Raw genomic sequence first — 16446 nt, 5'->3', positions numbered from 1 at the left:
CCCACGTCAGGGTGTCTCCTCCTTCCTCGCCTGGCCTCCCTACTCTGTGCATCCCTGACTTCCTCTGAGCACCCACCTTTCAGACTTTGATACACTGTCTTCCCCATAAGAGTGTAGGGCCCTCGAGGGCAGGCACAAGGCTTGGCACATAGGAGGCCCTTGATCATAACACCTTCCCTCTGATTCATCCTGTCTACACCCTGTTTGTCCACACTTGTCTGCACGCTGTCTGTGAGCCCCCTGAGAGCTGGGCCTGTGATTTTGCCTTTCTCTGTATCCTCAGCACTTAACACCCAGGTGCATAACAAAGTGCTTGTGTACTGAGTCCCCCTGGTACAACTGGCTCTGCTCTATGCACATGACCCCCACGCCCCTGACCTCCTCCCCCCACAGTGCAGAGGGCTCACCTGCACTCCCATTTCTGGAGTACCCAGCAGGATAAAGCACTTTCCCACACTCACCTGGCAGGCTGGTGGCCCGAGTGTCCCATATCTGGGATACTCCAAGGAGGGGAAGGGAATTGTCCACACAGCCTTCGAGGCCCCCAGCTGGCCGTGGAAACCCGGGCACCCCGATTCCTCCATGAGGCCAACCTGCTGCTCAAGGCAGCCCCCACCTTCTCCAGGACGGAGACAAAGGCTCCCCACCTCTGGGGCAGAAAGATGAGGCTCACCCCCCTCCCGCCTCCTTCATCCCTTCTACAGGCCAGCCAACAACTTAACATTTTCAAACTGGGAAACACCTTCTTCTCAAATGCCTCTTCCAGACCTATCAGGCAGAGCTTCTTGGAATAGTCTAAGGTCTGACTCATTACAAAATAAAAATAAACCTCCTCCCCACCCCCAGGAGCTTCACACCCCTTCTTTCTCCACATGTTTCCTGTTCTTTTTTCCAGTGGAGCAAGGGCCGCATTCAGCGACATGGGGAACCCACCAAGCAGAGGCCCAGCTAGGGTCCTTCCATGGCCTGAGAAGCCTAACAGGGAACCACCTCCCCTCTTAATGGCGTCAGGTGGGCCAGTGGATGGAGTCCTGGACCTGGAGTCAGCAAGACCTGAGTTCAAATTCAGCCTTAGACATTTCCTAGTTGTCACTCTACCTTTGTCTGCCTCAGTTTCCTCACCTGTAAACTGGGGATAATAACAGCATGTTCCTCCCAAGGTTGTGAGGATCAAAGCAGATAATATTTGTACTCATCTAAATGCTAGCTGCTCATATTATCACCATCACCACCACCACCACCACCACCATCATCAACCCCAAAGCTGCCCCTGGATCTTCTCCCTCTCAATCCACATGTAAACAGTTGCTGCATAGGATGAGACTAGTTCTGCTGGCTTCCAAGGGCAGACAGAACCAGGAGAGATGGGGGCGAGTCTTGGTGGCCAGAGAGGCTCCCTAACATCAGCGCTGCCTCTGCGGGGGCTGGAGGACCCCGTTGGGAGGCTGTTCCCACGGGGTGGGGCTAGAGGGCTCCCGGGGGCCCTTCCATTCTGGCTGTGGTGGCAGGCATCTTAGTGAGTCTTCCTGCCACAACAGTACAGGTCTTGGCCATCGCACTTTGGGACCATTGGAGTCTCCCAACTGGCTTTGCCTCCAGGCTCTGCCACACACGTAGGCCACAACTCACCTTCCTGAGGACAACCCTGACCTTGACCACGACCAACAACCTGCAGTGGTGTGCTCCCGAAGTCTCCAGGACAAGGCTCACCAGAGCTGGGGCTAGAGAGAGCGTCAGAGTTAATGGAGTCTGAGCCTCTCACTTTCCAGCGTGTGAGATCACAGAACTGGGGCTGGAAGGGCCTGCGACCTCACAGGGTACATCTGCTCGCTCCAAATCCACTGATCGTCCCACAGCACCACGTGACCGCCCTCCAAGGCCCTCACGATCTGGTGCTGCCTTTCCCGCCCACCCCGAGCTCCGAAGAAGCTGCAGTCTCGATTCAGATCAACGGCTGCCTCACACTGCCTCCCCCATCCAGACTGGCTCCGGCCACGCTTCCCTTGGCGCCCTGGACATCGTGCGGCCAGCTCTGCCTCCTGGCCCCTAGCCCCGCTACAGCTCTGGATCCACAGTCCAATCGACCTGGTCAAACCCAGGAAGCGCGCCAGCCTCTGCCTGACCCTCCTCCGTCACGTGCAACGGTCACTTGCTGCCCCACTGAAGAGCCCCATTTCTAACTCGGTTCCTCCTCATTGCGAGCTCAACCTTTCAGAAGATCTCAATGATCCCCGTAGGTGGAGACTCCGCAGGCACAGACGGGGAGCCACCTGCACCTCCCCAGTCTGGAGAATGCTCGTCCCTGTGGTCCCCACAGGGAGGCCACCCCAGCCTGCCGGGGGTCGTCTTCTCGGTCCTGCATCCGCGGCTCCCAAAGTGTGGCCCTCAGGGTCCCTGAGTCACTCTCGGGAGGTCCTCGGGGGCCAAACCATTTCCATAATAATATTGTGATGTTACATGTCTATCCAAATACTCCTCCCTTTGCCAAGTGCACATGTGTGCAAGGCCAGACTTTCTTCCAGCACTTCAACCAAAACAACATTATCACAACAGACTGGAAGCAGAAGCCGTGGGAGAATGCAGCTGTCTTCTATTAAGGCAGACATGAAAGAAATTGGCAAAAAACACGTAAAACAAGGCTACGTCTCATGATATTTTTTGAGTTGGAAAATAGCTATTTTTCATAGAAAATGTTATGTTAATATGTAATGGGTTTATGATTTTAAAAAGATTTTAAATACTTTAACAATTTATCAGTGTTCATTTCTAATAACGTAAATATTGACAGCTATAACCCGTATGGACAAAAGCTCCACAGTAATTTTAAAGAGTGTAATGGGGTCCTGAGGCCTACGGTGTGAGCGCTGCTGGCCTCGCTACCACGACGTGCTCCCGACGGAGGCTGCTCCGGCCTACTGCTCACCCTTTTACGTCCAGACTCTCTCTGATGGCATGCCGGAGATGACATTCTTGGCCCACTCATCCCTGTCACTCCCCTCTCCGTTACCCTGAGAGGAACCCATAACCTTCCTTCTTCAGCGACAGGGGTCCACCTTGACCCCCCGCCACATGGCAACACAGAGGTCAAAAGGACCAGCCTGAGTCCTCACCCTCCAAATGCAACCCTGAGCTTCCTCCTCCTCTTCCTCTTCATTTCTGGGCCCCGCTGAACGGGGCCGTCCCTGGGGTCTGTGTCAGGGGCATGTCGTGATGGAGCAGTTCTATAGGCCAGCCATCATCTGCAGCCAGAAGCCGGACAACCAGCACCGTTTGCACCTTTGGTTTTAGCTCTGTGGATAATGATGCCAAAGTCTCTCGAGTAACTATGGCTCTCACACAGAAGGTGTGACCCCATGATATAGGGCGTGATGCAATCAGCACAAAGTCACCTGCAAAGAGGGTGCCTGGAGGACACCCCATCATCTCTGGGGAGGCGGGGTGGACATCCTCCCCCTGCCTCAGATGAGCACACGCCTCCCAGTCTGGGCACTCATTGGATATCTCTCATCAGAAGGTCAACAAGCAAGGCTCTCAGCTGTTACAACCTTCAGAGGATCTCGTGAGACGCCACGTCAGAGGAGCTCCGCATGCCACAGTCTGCTCTCCTAGCGCGACGAGCAGGAAGAACAAGGGATCGCGCTCCCCCTGCCCTTTGGTCAATTATGTGGCTGTAAGGACCCAGTCAGCACAAGGCCGCCCGCTGCTCTGTCTGCATCGGCGAGCAGGCCCATGATGGGAGCGTTCCTCAGCTCAGAGAGCCTGGACGTGTGCTGGCACTGCTGTGGATTCTCAATCGCCTTTGGGGGGAGTAATAATAATAATAATAATAATAATGACGGTAAGGGCCATGATTTTAGTAACCTCCCCTTTGCAGACATCTTGAAAACTGACCCCTTCTTCCTCCCAAATCGCGTCCCTGGCGGCACCGCCTCCTCCGCGTGTCCTACGTTTAGTCCGGCTGCTCTGCCCATCTGGTGTCGTGATGGAATGGACAGAAGTTTCAGAAATCCCAACATCTCCTCCTCTTTTCCTCAACTGTCCCAGCCTGGAGAGCATGAGCACCTCACCAGGACTCCCCCGGGGCTCTTCTCTCTTCTCTGCAGTGACGACTGTCCGTCCGCTTCCGTCATCCGCCATCCAGGGTTCATCCCCGAGCTGACGTTGTGAGCTGGGGCTGCCTCGGCCGCCGTGTCCTTGGAATTGGCCAGAAATAGCTGATGTCTGCCCGCTAAGGTGGTTTCTGGGTTCTCTGAGGCACCAGAGAACGTCCGTCCGTGGTTTCCTAGGCTGTCAGGGATGGCGGCAGGGCCCCTTTAGCTCTGAGTTTGACCCCCTGCTCCAAGGCGTCTCCCACCTCCTTCTCTGAAGCAGGTGTCCCCACGGTGGGAATCTTCTCCTAGGAATCTTGTGGCAAACACTCAGCACCAGCAGATGACCAGACGACCCAACATCCCGTCGCCTGGGGACCCACAGCGAAGCCACGCCCGCGGTCTGGCTCTCCCAGCACGGTCTGTCAGCCCTCTCCACTCACGCGAGGGTGACACTCTCTTGTCCTGAGTCAGTCTCTGGCCGTTGTCATGGAACCCAAGACTCAGAGCTGCAACGGACGCAGGACGCTGTCAAGGCCATCAGGCCATTTTACAGAGGATCTGGAAACTGAGACCCAGAGGGGGAAGGGACGCTCCCAAGGTCATACAGGCACTAGGTGGCAGCAGCAGGATTGGAACCCAGCTCCTCTGGCCATCAAGTCCACTCCATGCATCTGAGACAAGGACATGCACTGGGCACGGAGAGCCTGGAGAAGGGCAGACTGAGCAGGGGCATGAACACTGTCTCTGGAGCATGGGAAAGGCTGACCCAGGGAGGAAGGATGGGGCTGGTTCTGCTTGGTCCAAAGGGCAGAACCAGGACCAGAGAGGGACCGACTTTGGCTCGATGATGGGAGCCGTCCAAATGTGGCATGAGCTACTGCGCGAGGTGGCGGGTCCCCCTGCCTGGGGTCTCCAAGAACAGGTGGGCTATGCTCTCGCGGGATTACCGTTAGGGGTGTGTGGGACAGGACGGCTGCTGAGGCTCTGTGACCCAGGAAGTGTTTCCAGACGTTCCTCCTCGGCTTCCTGTTGTGCCCCATGACTGGGGCCACATCGTTTCATGGGCCGTCGTGACCATCGACCTCATCCCCACAGGACACCGAGCCCCTCCAGCCTTAGCTAAGCAGGTCCTGAGGAAGCCGGCTCAGCCTGTGGCCCAGCCTCTGCCTGAAGCCTTCCCAGCGCAGAGGAACCCACCGGTGCCGGTGCTGCTGACAGCCTTCGAGGACCCGAGGGGCTCCCAGTAGGGGCCCGCCATGAGCCCTCCCGAAGGCAGACTGCACCACTCCCCGGCCCAGGCTCTTGTCCCTCACCGGGAAGCCCCCTACTCCTCCAATCTCTCTCTCATTCCATCCCTGCTTCACAGCCTTGCTCAGGCCTAGACTACTTCACAAAACGCCCCTGACAACAGCCTCCCTTGACTTACAGAGCAGCCCTACTAAACAAAGCAGCCTCCTCCCAACCCCAACCTCTAAGGCAGGCAGGAGAGGGGCATCAGCGTCTTCACACGTAAAACTGCAGCTCAGGCACGAGAAGGAGCCTGGCCCCATATCAGACGCAGCAGACGTCGGCTGACCCGCCATGAGCGCCCCGCGCCCTCTACCAGGCCATCCTTTCAGGGAGGCCAAGCTGGCTGGCAGTGGCGGCACACTCCTGACACTCAGGACAGACCTGGCCTGTATTGTTCGCTACCTTTCCTATGGCCTGTACCCCACTTTCCACCTTGATCCCAAGATCCTCGACTACTTTTATGCACCCCCTGCACAGTCACACCCAGATGAAAAACTACTCAACACAGGTCTGACCAAGGAGGTCCCGGGAGGCAAAGGTCTGGGACAGTCCACAGTGCAACCCGAGAGCTTGCTGGAGCCCCTCCAAGCTCACAGGGGCTGAGGTGTGAGCTCCAGGTCAGAATCTTGACTCGCAGGCCTATGGCCATGGGCCAGTCACCTGACCACCTGAAGGCTACCTTCCTCAGCTGTAAAACAGGGATCTGCCCCAGGCATCCTGCTGCGAAGAAAGGGGCCCCATATTTAGTAAAGTACCATCTCAGAGAGAGTGATTATTCCAAGGGGCTAAATCCCTTCTGTTACGTGGACCTTTCTGGTGGCTCGAAGGGCAGAAAAGGAAGCTGGAGAGAGTTCTGAGCCCCTGGGAAATGACCTGAGAGAGAGCATTCCTGCAGCTGGAAGAGATTTAAAAGGTCATCTGCTTCCCCTCCCCCAAGGCCCCAACACTCACTTCTGACTGGCCTCCATCTCCAGCAAAGCCGAGAGGGCAGACGTCCCCTTCTTTCCAACTGGGGGTCCTGCTGGCTCCAAGGAGTGGGCAGGGAGAGGGCCGGCCATCTGCAAGCCTTTCATGGCAGCCCCTTTCTAGGGAGAGAGGAGGGTGAAAGGACATTAGCAGAGAGGGGCCCCTTGGTGCCTGCCACCCCTAGACTCTCTCAATGGAGCAACCCCAAGTCTGCCTTGTGAGCATGGTTTTATGGAAAGGCCAATCAGACAGGTACTCCACCCTCACAGTGAGGAAAGCCGTGCCCCCCTGAAGGCCTGGGGTGTCTCTGTGTCCTTATCTCCCTTCCCCCTCTCCCTCTTCCTCTCCCTCTCTCAATCTGTCTGTCTATCTCACCAACTAGAGCCATCCATCTCTATCTCTTCAGCAGTGGGTGACCCCCCAAATGTAACATCTGAACCAGGGAAGGAAAGGCCTTCCACGGTCCTTCCCTGACAGGCGGGTCACCAGCCTGTGCTGAAGCCCTTCAGGGGCCACCCGGACAGTCATTTAAAGAACGTCCCGGGAAGGACAATGCGGGTCCCTGGGTGAGGCGCCTGGCACCCCGGCGGAGCTGAGGCGGGAAGGCCCAGCTCACCCGTATCATGCGGTCTGAGCGATGGCGCCGCCGAATGCGGTTCAAGCCCTCCATGAAGCGGATGAAGCCGTCAAGAAGCTGCCACTCCTCCTCGTCCGAGCGTGGCTTGTCTCCGTAGATGTCACAGTGCACCTCACCTTCGGTGATGCGCTTGGTGGCCGTGACACACGCCGGGAGCAGCAGGAAGCGTGTTCTCCAGAACTTTAGCGACTCAATTAAACTACAGAGGACCAGGAGGCCAGAAAAGAGACCCAGCGTCAGCATCACGGCCCCCCGACAAGACCTCCCACTGACTCACCAAAAGTTTCCCAGGCACAAATGCACGATGTCCAGTCCCTAGAAGGTCGAGGGCCAGACGACACCAAGCCAGTTCAACTGGCCTCATTTTACAAGGGAGCAAACCAAGGCCCAGAGAAGGGAACCGGCTTCCCCCAGGCCTGTCACGCAAACAGCAGGTAAGAGACATCCAATCAATCCAGCAGACTGGCTAAGCAGAAAACGTGCAAACCCGGGCGTCAAGTACGCCTCAGACAGTAGCCAGCGGGCAAAGTCACAGGGGGTAACATGGTCCAACTGCTGGTGCTTTCCTCTGGGGAGATGACGCACGGAACCCCTCGGAGCTTTACTCACGGTCTAGAGGGGAGGCTGACCAGGCAGAGAGCCTGGGTGGGAGTCTGTTATGACGGGATGATCTCAAAGGAGGGATAGAAGGGAGAAAGGGGGAAAGGAGAGGAAGGACGGGGAAAATGACCTCACACACATGGGGGGAGAAAAGAGAGCGCAGTACTGGGGCAGGGGGCGGAGCAGAGCACGTGGGACCCTCACTCTCATCTGAGTTGCTTAAAGGAGGGAACACACACACACACAACAAGCAACGAGAAGGGACCCGTCACCAGCAGGGCAGGGAAGGTGCAACCACACTCAACTGGATGCACACTAAACAAGTGACTGTCCAGTTTCACCTGCCATCCTCTGGCCTTCTTCGTGCCTACGGCCATGTTCACACCCACCGGTGACTGTCTGAAAGGGACGTGGCCATGCTCTGCAGAAGGAGCATCTGGCCCCACTTCACCTCCTTCTACTCCACCCTTCTCCTTTAAGATTATTTTCATTTTCTAATCTATCCCTTCTGCTTCTCTCTTCCTCACGCAGAATAAAGCATAGTTTGGGGCAGGGCCTGGGAGCTCGCTGCTATAGGGAACGAGTGGAGGCAAAATGGGATGCTCCAACCCAGTGCCCAGCCTGTCACAGGCACTAGAGAAATGCCACCATGACTACTGTCACTGGGATTGTCCCTGGTCCATCGGCACTCACTCTACAGCCCGTGATCTCAGAGAGGGGCCTGGGGGGCCTCGGGACACCCTAACCAGGGAACCGGTCTACTTAATGATGCACATCTGTTATGAGGATTTGGTTTTCTTTTTCAATATGGCGGGGAGATGGGAGGTAGGGAGAGGGAGAGAACAGAAATGCCTGTTCCTTTTTTTAAGTTCAAAACAGAGACCTGCCGGGAGCACACAGCCACTATAAGGCAGAGGTGGGACTTTATCCCATATCTCCCTGGATCCACAGCCTGCTCTCTATACACTACATCATGCTGCCTCTCAGTAATCAAGAATAATAATTAAAAAAAATAATAGTTCAGCACAACTAGCCACTGCATGAGGCAAGTCTGACATCAGGTATGACGTCCCCTGCCTCTGCAGAGCCAGAAGGCAAGCATGCTCTGAAAGCCCCAGCTCTGGCCCTGTGGGACCTCAGGCAGGTCCCAAGCTCCCTGAGCCTCACTTTCCCCATCTGCAACAAGGACAGCCTCCTTCCCATAAGCTCAGCTCTGGCCTGCTGCTGACCTGAAGTCTTCAGAGCCTGCCGAGCAGATGTACTGGTCCAGGTAATTCCACTTGTACTCCTCCAGGCGTTCATGGGAGAACTCCACCCAGCAGGACACAAACTCCGAGTCCAAATGGGAGGGGCACAGGCTGTAGGTGTAGTGGATCTGGGCAGACTCGTAGGGATACCTGAAAACCAAGGCAGAGCCTCTTCAGCACTACGGGAGCCACAGGTCACACCCAGCCCCACCATCCCGGCCATGTCTTCTACGCCCCTGCTAGGTCTGACCCCAAACAACTCACTTGGGCAGGTAGCGGGTGACCGTGATGATTTTGTCCTTCAGCGTCACTTTGTGGAAAGTGCGACCCATGCTCAGCCAGTACTGGTCTTCCTCCTCAGGGCGGTTTCGGGACACGAGGCCTAAGAGGACAAAAGAAGGCCGAGGAGTTTCCTCTGACTCTGGTCCAGGGAGACGGACCCAACCTCAACCCTGAAGGGGCTGGAAACTATCCCATGAAAATGTTACTGAATTCAGAGGAAACTAGGAAGGCTTGGATGATGCAGAGAGACACAAGCGGAATCAGGAGAACGATTACAAAGACAAACAGCTTAGAAAGGCTTAAGAACTCCGATGAACACAATGACCAACCATCACTCCAGAGGACCGACGATGAAACACTCAGAGAGGGAGTGGACTCATGATACGGAAGGAGACAGACGTTTGTGGAGATGGCAGATATGTGGCTGTGTTGCTCGGTTCTACTTGTTTGTTAGAAGGATTGTGGTTTTATTTATTTATTATTACTGGAGATGGCAGCAAAGGTGGGAGCAGAGAAAAGAATCAGCCAGAAAAAAAAAATGATGCAAAAGAGAGTCATTGAAGCATTTTAGAAACTGGACAGAAAAGACAGAAGTCCAAGGGAGACACAGACCAGCAGGACAGCTTGGAAAGTTACACGCTGAACGGATTATAGACTCGTTTGTAAAGCAAGCTGTACGTAACAGATTTAGTCCCACACACATCCTCTTTTTCGGTCCTACTTTGTACGTGCAAATGTTTGCTTCTTTTTTGAGGAGTATTTGTCAAATCCAAAATTTAAAAATCTTACCCAAAAGAGTTATTTCCTGTGAAACTTGAATGACTATTTCTAAGGCAAGCAGAAAATCTTAGAGCCTTAGACTGAAAATGATAATTACCCACACGATAACAGACCACGAAAAAGGTGAAAGGGACTTTGGTCAACATGCAGCCCTCTCCCCAGGGATGGTCCTTCCCCCGGGAGGGGGTGCCCAGCCCAGCCCAGACAATCAGACGAACAAAACCAGACTTGCTCCTCTCTGGCGAGGCTTTGACTTGTGCTTGTGTTTGTGTTCCCAGTGTGCTTAGCACAGTGCCTGGCACACAGTTAAGTAGGGCTTAATAAATCCTTACTGACCTGACCTCAGAGGCCACTTAGTACAACCCCACCATCTTTTTGTTGCTCTTTGTGACCCCAGTTTGGGTTTTCTTAGCAAAGATACTGGAGTGGCTTGCCATTTCCTTCTCCAGCTCAGTTTACAGATGAGGAAACTGAGGCAAACAGGGTAAAGTGACTTGACTAGGGTCACACAGCTAGTAAGTGTCTGAGGCTAGAATTAAACTCAGATACTCCTGATTCCAGGCCCAGCACTCTATCCACTGCACCACCCAGATGCCCCCTCTACAATATCCTTAAAGAAGGTATTGTTCAGCTTCTATCAAAACACCTCCGGTGACAAAACACAGGGCATATTTGACCCAGGAGATCCTTCTGAACAAAACAGCCCCTTGGTGCACTCCGGTTCAGTCAAACCGGCCTAGTTCCATTCCCCCCACCCATCCCTCCCTGGGCCCTTTCCCCAGATTGTTCCCAACCTTGGCAATACCTGCCCGCCTCCCTCTTCTGCCTCCTGGATTCCTGATTCCCACCCAGGCACAGCACGAGCCCTTCACCCATCCCTCTGCTCAGCAGGGGGCACTGCCTCGCATCCCACACTAACTCTGTATAGATCGGTGTTAACACCGCCCGTCCTTGCCTCCTCCCCAGCAGAATGGAAGCTCTCGGAGGGCAAGGACGATTGTCCGTGGGTCCTTCTATCCTCAGTGTCGAGGGAGCGCAGTGCCTGGCACAGGTTTAAAGGGAATCGAGGGGAAGCCTCACACTGAGCTCCACCTTCCCGAGTGTAAGATGGGAGATGTGACTAAAGAATGGGCTGTCTGAAAAACGAAAGGAAGGCCCAGGGTCGAGTCGGCCAAGAAAGCCAACAAGAAGTCTGAGGCTCCTTAACTGGCGCCAAGGCCCAGGCAGGGGCCCTCACTGGGCCTCTCTGCTCTGACCAAGTGGGCACCACACTAAAATAAGGACAGACAGGGAGAGGCAGCCGGGATGGGGAGGAGCCGTGGATTCAGGGCCCTTGCTGATCGGCAGGGAGACCGGCAGAGCTCAGCTTGAAGAAGGTACGATTTAGGGGAGACACAGCCTTTGAACCTGGGGTTGTCATGGGGAAGAGGAATGAGCCTCGGTCGCTGGGCCCGGGGGAGCAGCTACAGAGAAGCAAAGGGGGGCCTCCCTCGTGCAAGGAGAAGCTTCTTCACCACGAGCAAGGGCTGTCCACGGCCCAAAGTGCAGTGGGACGGTCAGGCTGCGGGGGGTCACAGCCACGGTAAGGCTCCAGCCAGGGCTGAGGCCCACCTCTCCAGGAGGACTGTCAGTCACCAAGCATCTGGAGACAAAAGCGAGACAGGCCCCGCCTTCGGGCAGCTTGTGTGTGTGTGGGGCGGGGGGATTCTTACTCTCTGCCTTGTGCTCTGTCCACTACGCTCTGTCTCACTGGAGGAAGATACAACACAGAATGGCCAATGAACAAGGCTATGACAATAGCAGAGGCACAAGGTGATGAGGACAAGATGGCGCAGGAGAGAAAGATGGGGACTCTCATGGGCAAGATGGAGGCATGTGGGTAGTGAACATCCATGGAGGAGGCCCCGAGACAGGTAGAATGACGGCAAGCCAAGAGAGGTCATTACGGGCGGATTTTCACCGGGAGAGCGGTGTCCAGCCAAGTGCACCAAGGCCTCTTCCTGGCCCTGTGCTCTTGGGCATTTTGAGTAGGGCCTGTGACCCAAAGCAGGGAGGGCTGGCTCACATGTTAGAGGACGGTCAGGACCCCCAAGATTCTAAAAGATACCAAATACCTCAAGACGGACTTGCCACCAAGCTGGCTGAAAGGAGCTGAAGTCGAGGGAGGCCAGGAGGGAGCCTGCAGCCTAGGGGACGGGGAGGATGGGGCCAGTCACCACCTCTTATCTCGGGCACAAATGCCCAAGCCTAGCTAAGTTAGTTAAATTCAGAACAGCCCTTCAAAGCCTTGCTCCTGCTGACTTGGAATCACCAGTCCCACCTCCCTAGTACCATCTGATTCTACTGCCCCGTGAAGTCACTAGGCCTCAGCAGATACCCTTCACTCATTCATTTAAACTCTGAGTGTCTGCTGGGCACAGAACCCTCTGCTTGGCTCTAGGGGACACCCTAAACCCACATGAGGCTCAGACCCTAACCTCTGAGGGCTTATGATTCAAGAGGTGGCTAAGAGACCCACACAGAGAACTTTAACACAGCAGTTCATATCATTGCCCTACGTGCAAGGGGGAGCAAGGAGCCCTGAATTTGGGTTTTCACAAAAGCTCTTAGGTTTATTTATTAGTTCAATAATTCTCTTCATTTCAATTTTATTAATCTCTCCTTTGACTTTCAGTGTTTCTAAATTGGTCTTTCTCTATTTTATTCACATAACCATTGAGAGATATAAAACTTCCCCTAAGAACCGCTTTCACTGCATCCCATCGCCACTGGTATGTTGTATGCTTGTTGTCATTCTCTTGGATGAAGTTACTGATTGTTTCTATGATTTGTTGTTTGACCACTCATTCTTTAGGATTAGATTATTTAGTTTGCAATTAATTTTCAGTCTATCTTTCCATGGTCCTTTATTGCATGTAATTTTTATTGCATCATGATCTGAAAAGGATGCATTTAATATTTCTGCCTTTCTGCCCTGGGTTATGAAGTTTTTATGCCCTAATACACGGTCAGTTTCTGTGTAGGTGCCATGTACTGCCGAGAAAAATCTATCCCATTCAGTTTTCTCCTGATGTCCACCATATCTAACTTTTCTAAAATTCTACTTACCTCCTTACCTTATTTCTTGTTTATTTTGTGGTTAGATTTATCTAGTTCTGAGAGGGGGAGGTTGAGGTCCCTCATTAGTATAGTTTTGTTGTCTATTTCTTCCTGTAATTCCCTGAACTTCTCCTCTAAGAATCTGGATACTATACCACTTGGTGCATATATGTTTAGTAATGATGTTACCTCACTGTCTATGGTGCCTTTTATGTAGTTTCCTTCCTTATCTCTTTTAGTTAGATCTATTTTTGCTTTTGCTCTGAGATCAGGATTGCTACCCCTGCTTTTTTTACTTGGAGCCCCAAATTTGGAAGCAGAAACACGTTTGAGCTCTGACTCTGCCACTGACTTGCTGCAGGACTGGGGGCAGATTCATCTCTTGTCTAGGCCTCAGTTTCCCTGACTCTAAAAGGGGGCTGATAACCCTTATACTACTTTCATCCCAGCCCTGCAGGGAGCAGAATATCGTACAAGGGAAAGGGTGAGCCAAGACCATTCTGATCAGATGTGACTAAGCCCTCGGCCTGAGGGAGCCGATGTGGCTCGCCTACCTCGTAGCAGAGAGCAGCCTTGGCCAATGGGGAGGAGTCACTGACACTCTGGCTTTGGGAATGTCCAGGTCAAGCGACAAGGCTCGGAGCGCGGCTTCCCACCCACCACTAGCCACCGCGGCCAAGACTTCTCTGTACCTGAAGGCTCAAAGAGCCTTTCCTCACACCACCCAGCGGGTAAGGGTGCAGGGGAGGCTTGCTCAGAAAGGGCAAGGCCCTGGGTCGGGGCACAAAGTCCCTGCCCTCAGGGATCTTACAACCGCTGAAACACTTTGTGCTCAGGGTCCTCTGGACAATCTAATCCCCTAGGACTAATGAAGGGTGTAGTGAGAACAGACAAAGTAACCGAGAGAGACAGACAGACAGACAGACACAGAGAGAGACACAGATAGAAAGACAGACAGACAGATGTAGAGAGAGGCAGACAGACCAAGAGGGAGGAGAGAGGAAGAGAGGCAGAGGGGCAGTGGAGGGAGGAAGGGATAGAAAGGGGCGCTACTCACCGCGGCTGTATAGAGGACTGCTGCTCAGAGGAGGGGCCACAGCCGGGTTGGTTTTCTGCGGCTTTGGCTGCACTATGATCTGGTAGCCCTGCATGAGACGTTGGCAAATGAACTCCTCAAACACCTGCTGGGCAGTCATCTGCATGCCCTCCTCATCCCTCCTGCAAAGATACAGTCGGCCCGTCAGAGTGGTGGCGGCTCCCTGCCAGGGCGGTGCAGGCGGGGGCAGTGCCGAGGTTCTCCAACACCAGGCACTGGGGCGGTGTGAGGGCAGGGCATCAGCCCCATGTCAGGGCCGCTGCCCTCTCCTTCCACCCCCTCTAGGAGAGCCCAACCTGGACCCAGAAGCCTCGGACATGCTCTCCCCTTCTGACCTGGGTGACCCTGGGCACTCTCTATCCTGAGAAGTTACTCTTCACTTCAGCGACCAACAGAGAACCAGAATACGCTGAGAGTGAAAACTGAGTCATGCACAAGCACTAAGAGGCTTGTAAAAGGTGGGAATTAAATTTAACTGTTTAATAGATGCTAAATTAAATTAAATTTACATGATGACCAATGCTGTGTCTATGGGAAAACTCAATTTTTCTTTTTAAAAGAGTACACAATGATCAGATGCACCAACTTGTCAAACTGTGTCTCGAGGATACACGTCCAACGGCTCCCCCTGCCATTATGCCAGAGCACTTTACAAATCTCATCTCAGCAGATCCTCACAACCACCCGGGGAGGTGGGGGCTATTATGATTCCCACATTACAGCTGAGAAAACTGGGGCAGACAGTGGGTCATGACTTGCCCAAGGTCACCCAGCTAGTAAGTGTCTGAGGCCAGATTTACACTCAGGTCTTCCTGACTCCAGGCCCAGAGCTCTATCTGCTGGGTCACCAGATGCCTTGAGACAAGGAAAAAAAAACAAAACCCACGACTAAGGGCTGATTTTGCTATTCTTTTAGAGAACCTCAAATCCAATTTTTGTGCATTAAGATAAAAAGTTTTTAAATAATGGTAATTTGCTTTCTCTGTCTTAATGTGCATCGTGTCTCTTCCATTTCGAAAGACACTCAGAAAAAGAAAAGATAGGACATTTTACTTGTTTTCCAATTTCTCATTATTTAGTAAAATGTTATGTTTACAGGAACTGGGACCATGCAGGTGAGGAGGAGGATTCAGAAGTCTTTGGAGGCAGGCGAGACCTCAGGTGGGAGGTGTTAATTGCTAAAAGGGAGGTAAATTTAGAGAGAGCATCTGGATGCAGATTTATGGATTCAAATTACAAGATACACAAAGAGCAGCCTCCTATCAGGTCGGGTTAGTTGAAATTCAAGAAGACATAATTACACCAATTTATTTGACACCCATTAGTGTATCATGGAAACCTCTTTGTTAAGTATTAGAAACAAGATGAAATAAAATTCTAAACTTTGGGACGTCCTTTAAAAATCCCCCCCCCTTTTTTTTGGCTAGGCAATGGGGTTAAGTGACTTGCCCAGGGTCACACAGCTAGTAAGTGTTATATATCTGAGGCCGGATTTGAACTCAGGTTCTCCTGACTCCAAGGCCAGAGGTCTATCCATTGCGCCACCTAGCTGCCCCAAAAATCACCTATTTTTTAAAAGCATATTCTGTGTTCCGAGACTACAATTAAAGGCATCAATCACTTGGACCCACGTCTTTTCCGTGAGACAAAATTGCCCTAAAAAGCCTAACTTGGAGATCAAGCTTGACTGCATAACTGAAGTGATTTCTCACATGTAATTTCTGATTTAGGTACCCACAAATCCCCTACTGCTTCATTTAGATGTGATTTGTTCTGTCCTATATACAATCTTAAATATTTTATTTTGTACTGTTTTAATATGTAATTCCTCCAAATCCCTTCAGAAAGAGGTAAAATGGAAATAATAAAATAGTTACTTCAATAAAAAAAGATAAAAAGTGTTGCATTACTCCTTAGCTTTCTGAAAAATACACACACAGACATCCTTTGGTTTTTCAGATTGATTTGTTGGTAGGTACCCAGAAGGGGCACAGCTTATGCCTTCCTATGAGCGGGGCACTGCGCTAACGTGCTAAGCTCTGGGAATACTAAAGCGAGCAGAAAGACGGGTCCTGCCCTCAAGGAGCTCACATTCTAACGGGGAAGATGAGGCACAAACAGGGAGGGCCAGGAGACAAGTGAGCACGGCTGGTCTGGGAGGCTCAGGGAGGGCACTGGGTCAGGCCCCCCACATTGGACCTGCCCAAGATGGGCCCCCAGACCATCCCAAGAGCAGTCACCTCTGCAAGGTACAACTGTCTGTACCAGGAAGCTGGTATTTATATTTACATCATTGTCATTATGGGGGTGTGGGATGGGGTGTGTGTGTGGTGTGGGGGTAGAGTTCAGCCCCCCCAC

General features: G+C 52.9%; 1 protein-coding gene across 11 annotated transcripts in view; it reads right to left on the bottom strand.

Moving 5' to 3' along the window:
• Positions 1 to 16446, bottom strand: part of DEPDC5 (DEP domain containing 5) — a 116588-nt gene that overhangs the window by 27942 nt on the left and 72200 nt on the right. For 8 of the 11 annotated variants that reach the window (XR_003569256.1, XM_027864031.1, XM_027864059.1 and 5 more), the window contains 5 exons: positions 14050 to 14210; positions 9096 to 9213; positions 8814 to 8981; positions 6964 to 7183; positions 6333 to 6466 (listed from right to left, as the gene is read on the bottom strand). Coding sequence is in view for 10 of the 11 variants with exons in the window: in XM_027864031.1 (XP_027719832.1) it covers positions 6333 to 6466; positions 6964 to 7183; positions 8814 to 8981; positions 9096 to 9213; positions 14050 to 14210 (801 nt within the window). In the remaining variant the exon portion in view is untranslated. Of the gene's footprint in view, positions 1 to 1629; positions 1722 to 6332; positions 6467 to 6963; positions 7184 to 8813; positions 8982 to 9095; positions 9214 to 14049; positions 14211 to 16446 lie in introns of all 11 variants that reach the window. The other 3 variants (XM_027864090.1, XM_027864100.1, XM_027864103.1) reach the window with 1 other exon arrangement.

Source organism: Vombatus ursinus, unplaced genomic scaffold (assembly GCF_900497805.2).
Source record: "Vombatus ursinus unplaced genomic scaffold, bare-nosed wombat genome assembly UNPS02001287.1, whole genome shotgun sequence".
Classification (NCBI taxonomy): domain Eukaryota; kingdom Metazoa; phylum Chordata; class Mammalia; order Diprotodontia; family Vombatidae; genus Vombatus; species Vombatus ursinus.
This window is presented reverse-complemented; position numbering and strand designations above follow the sequence as displayed.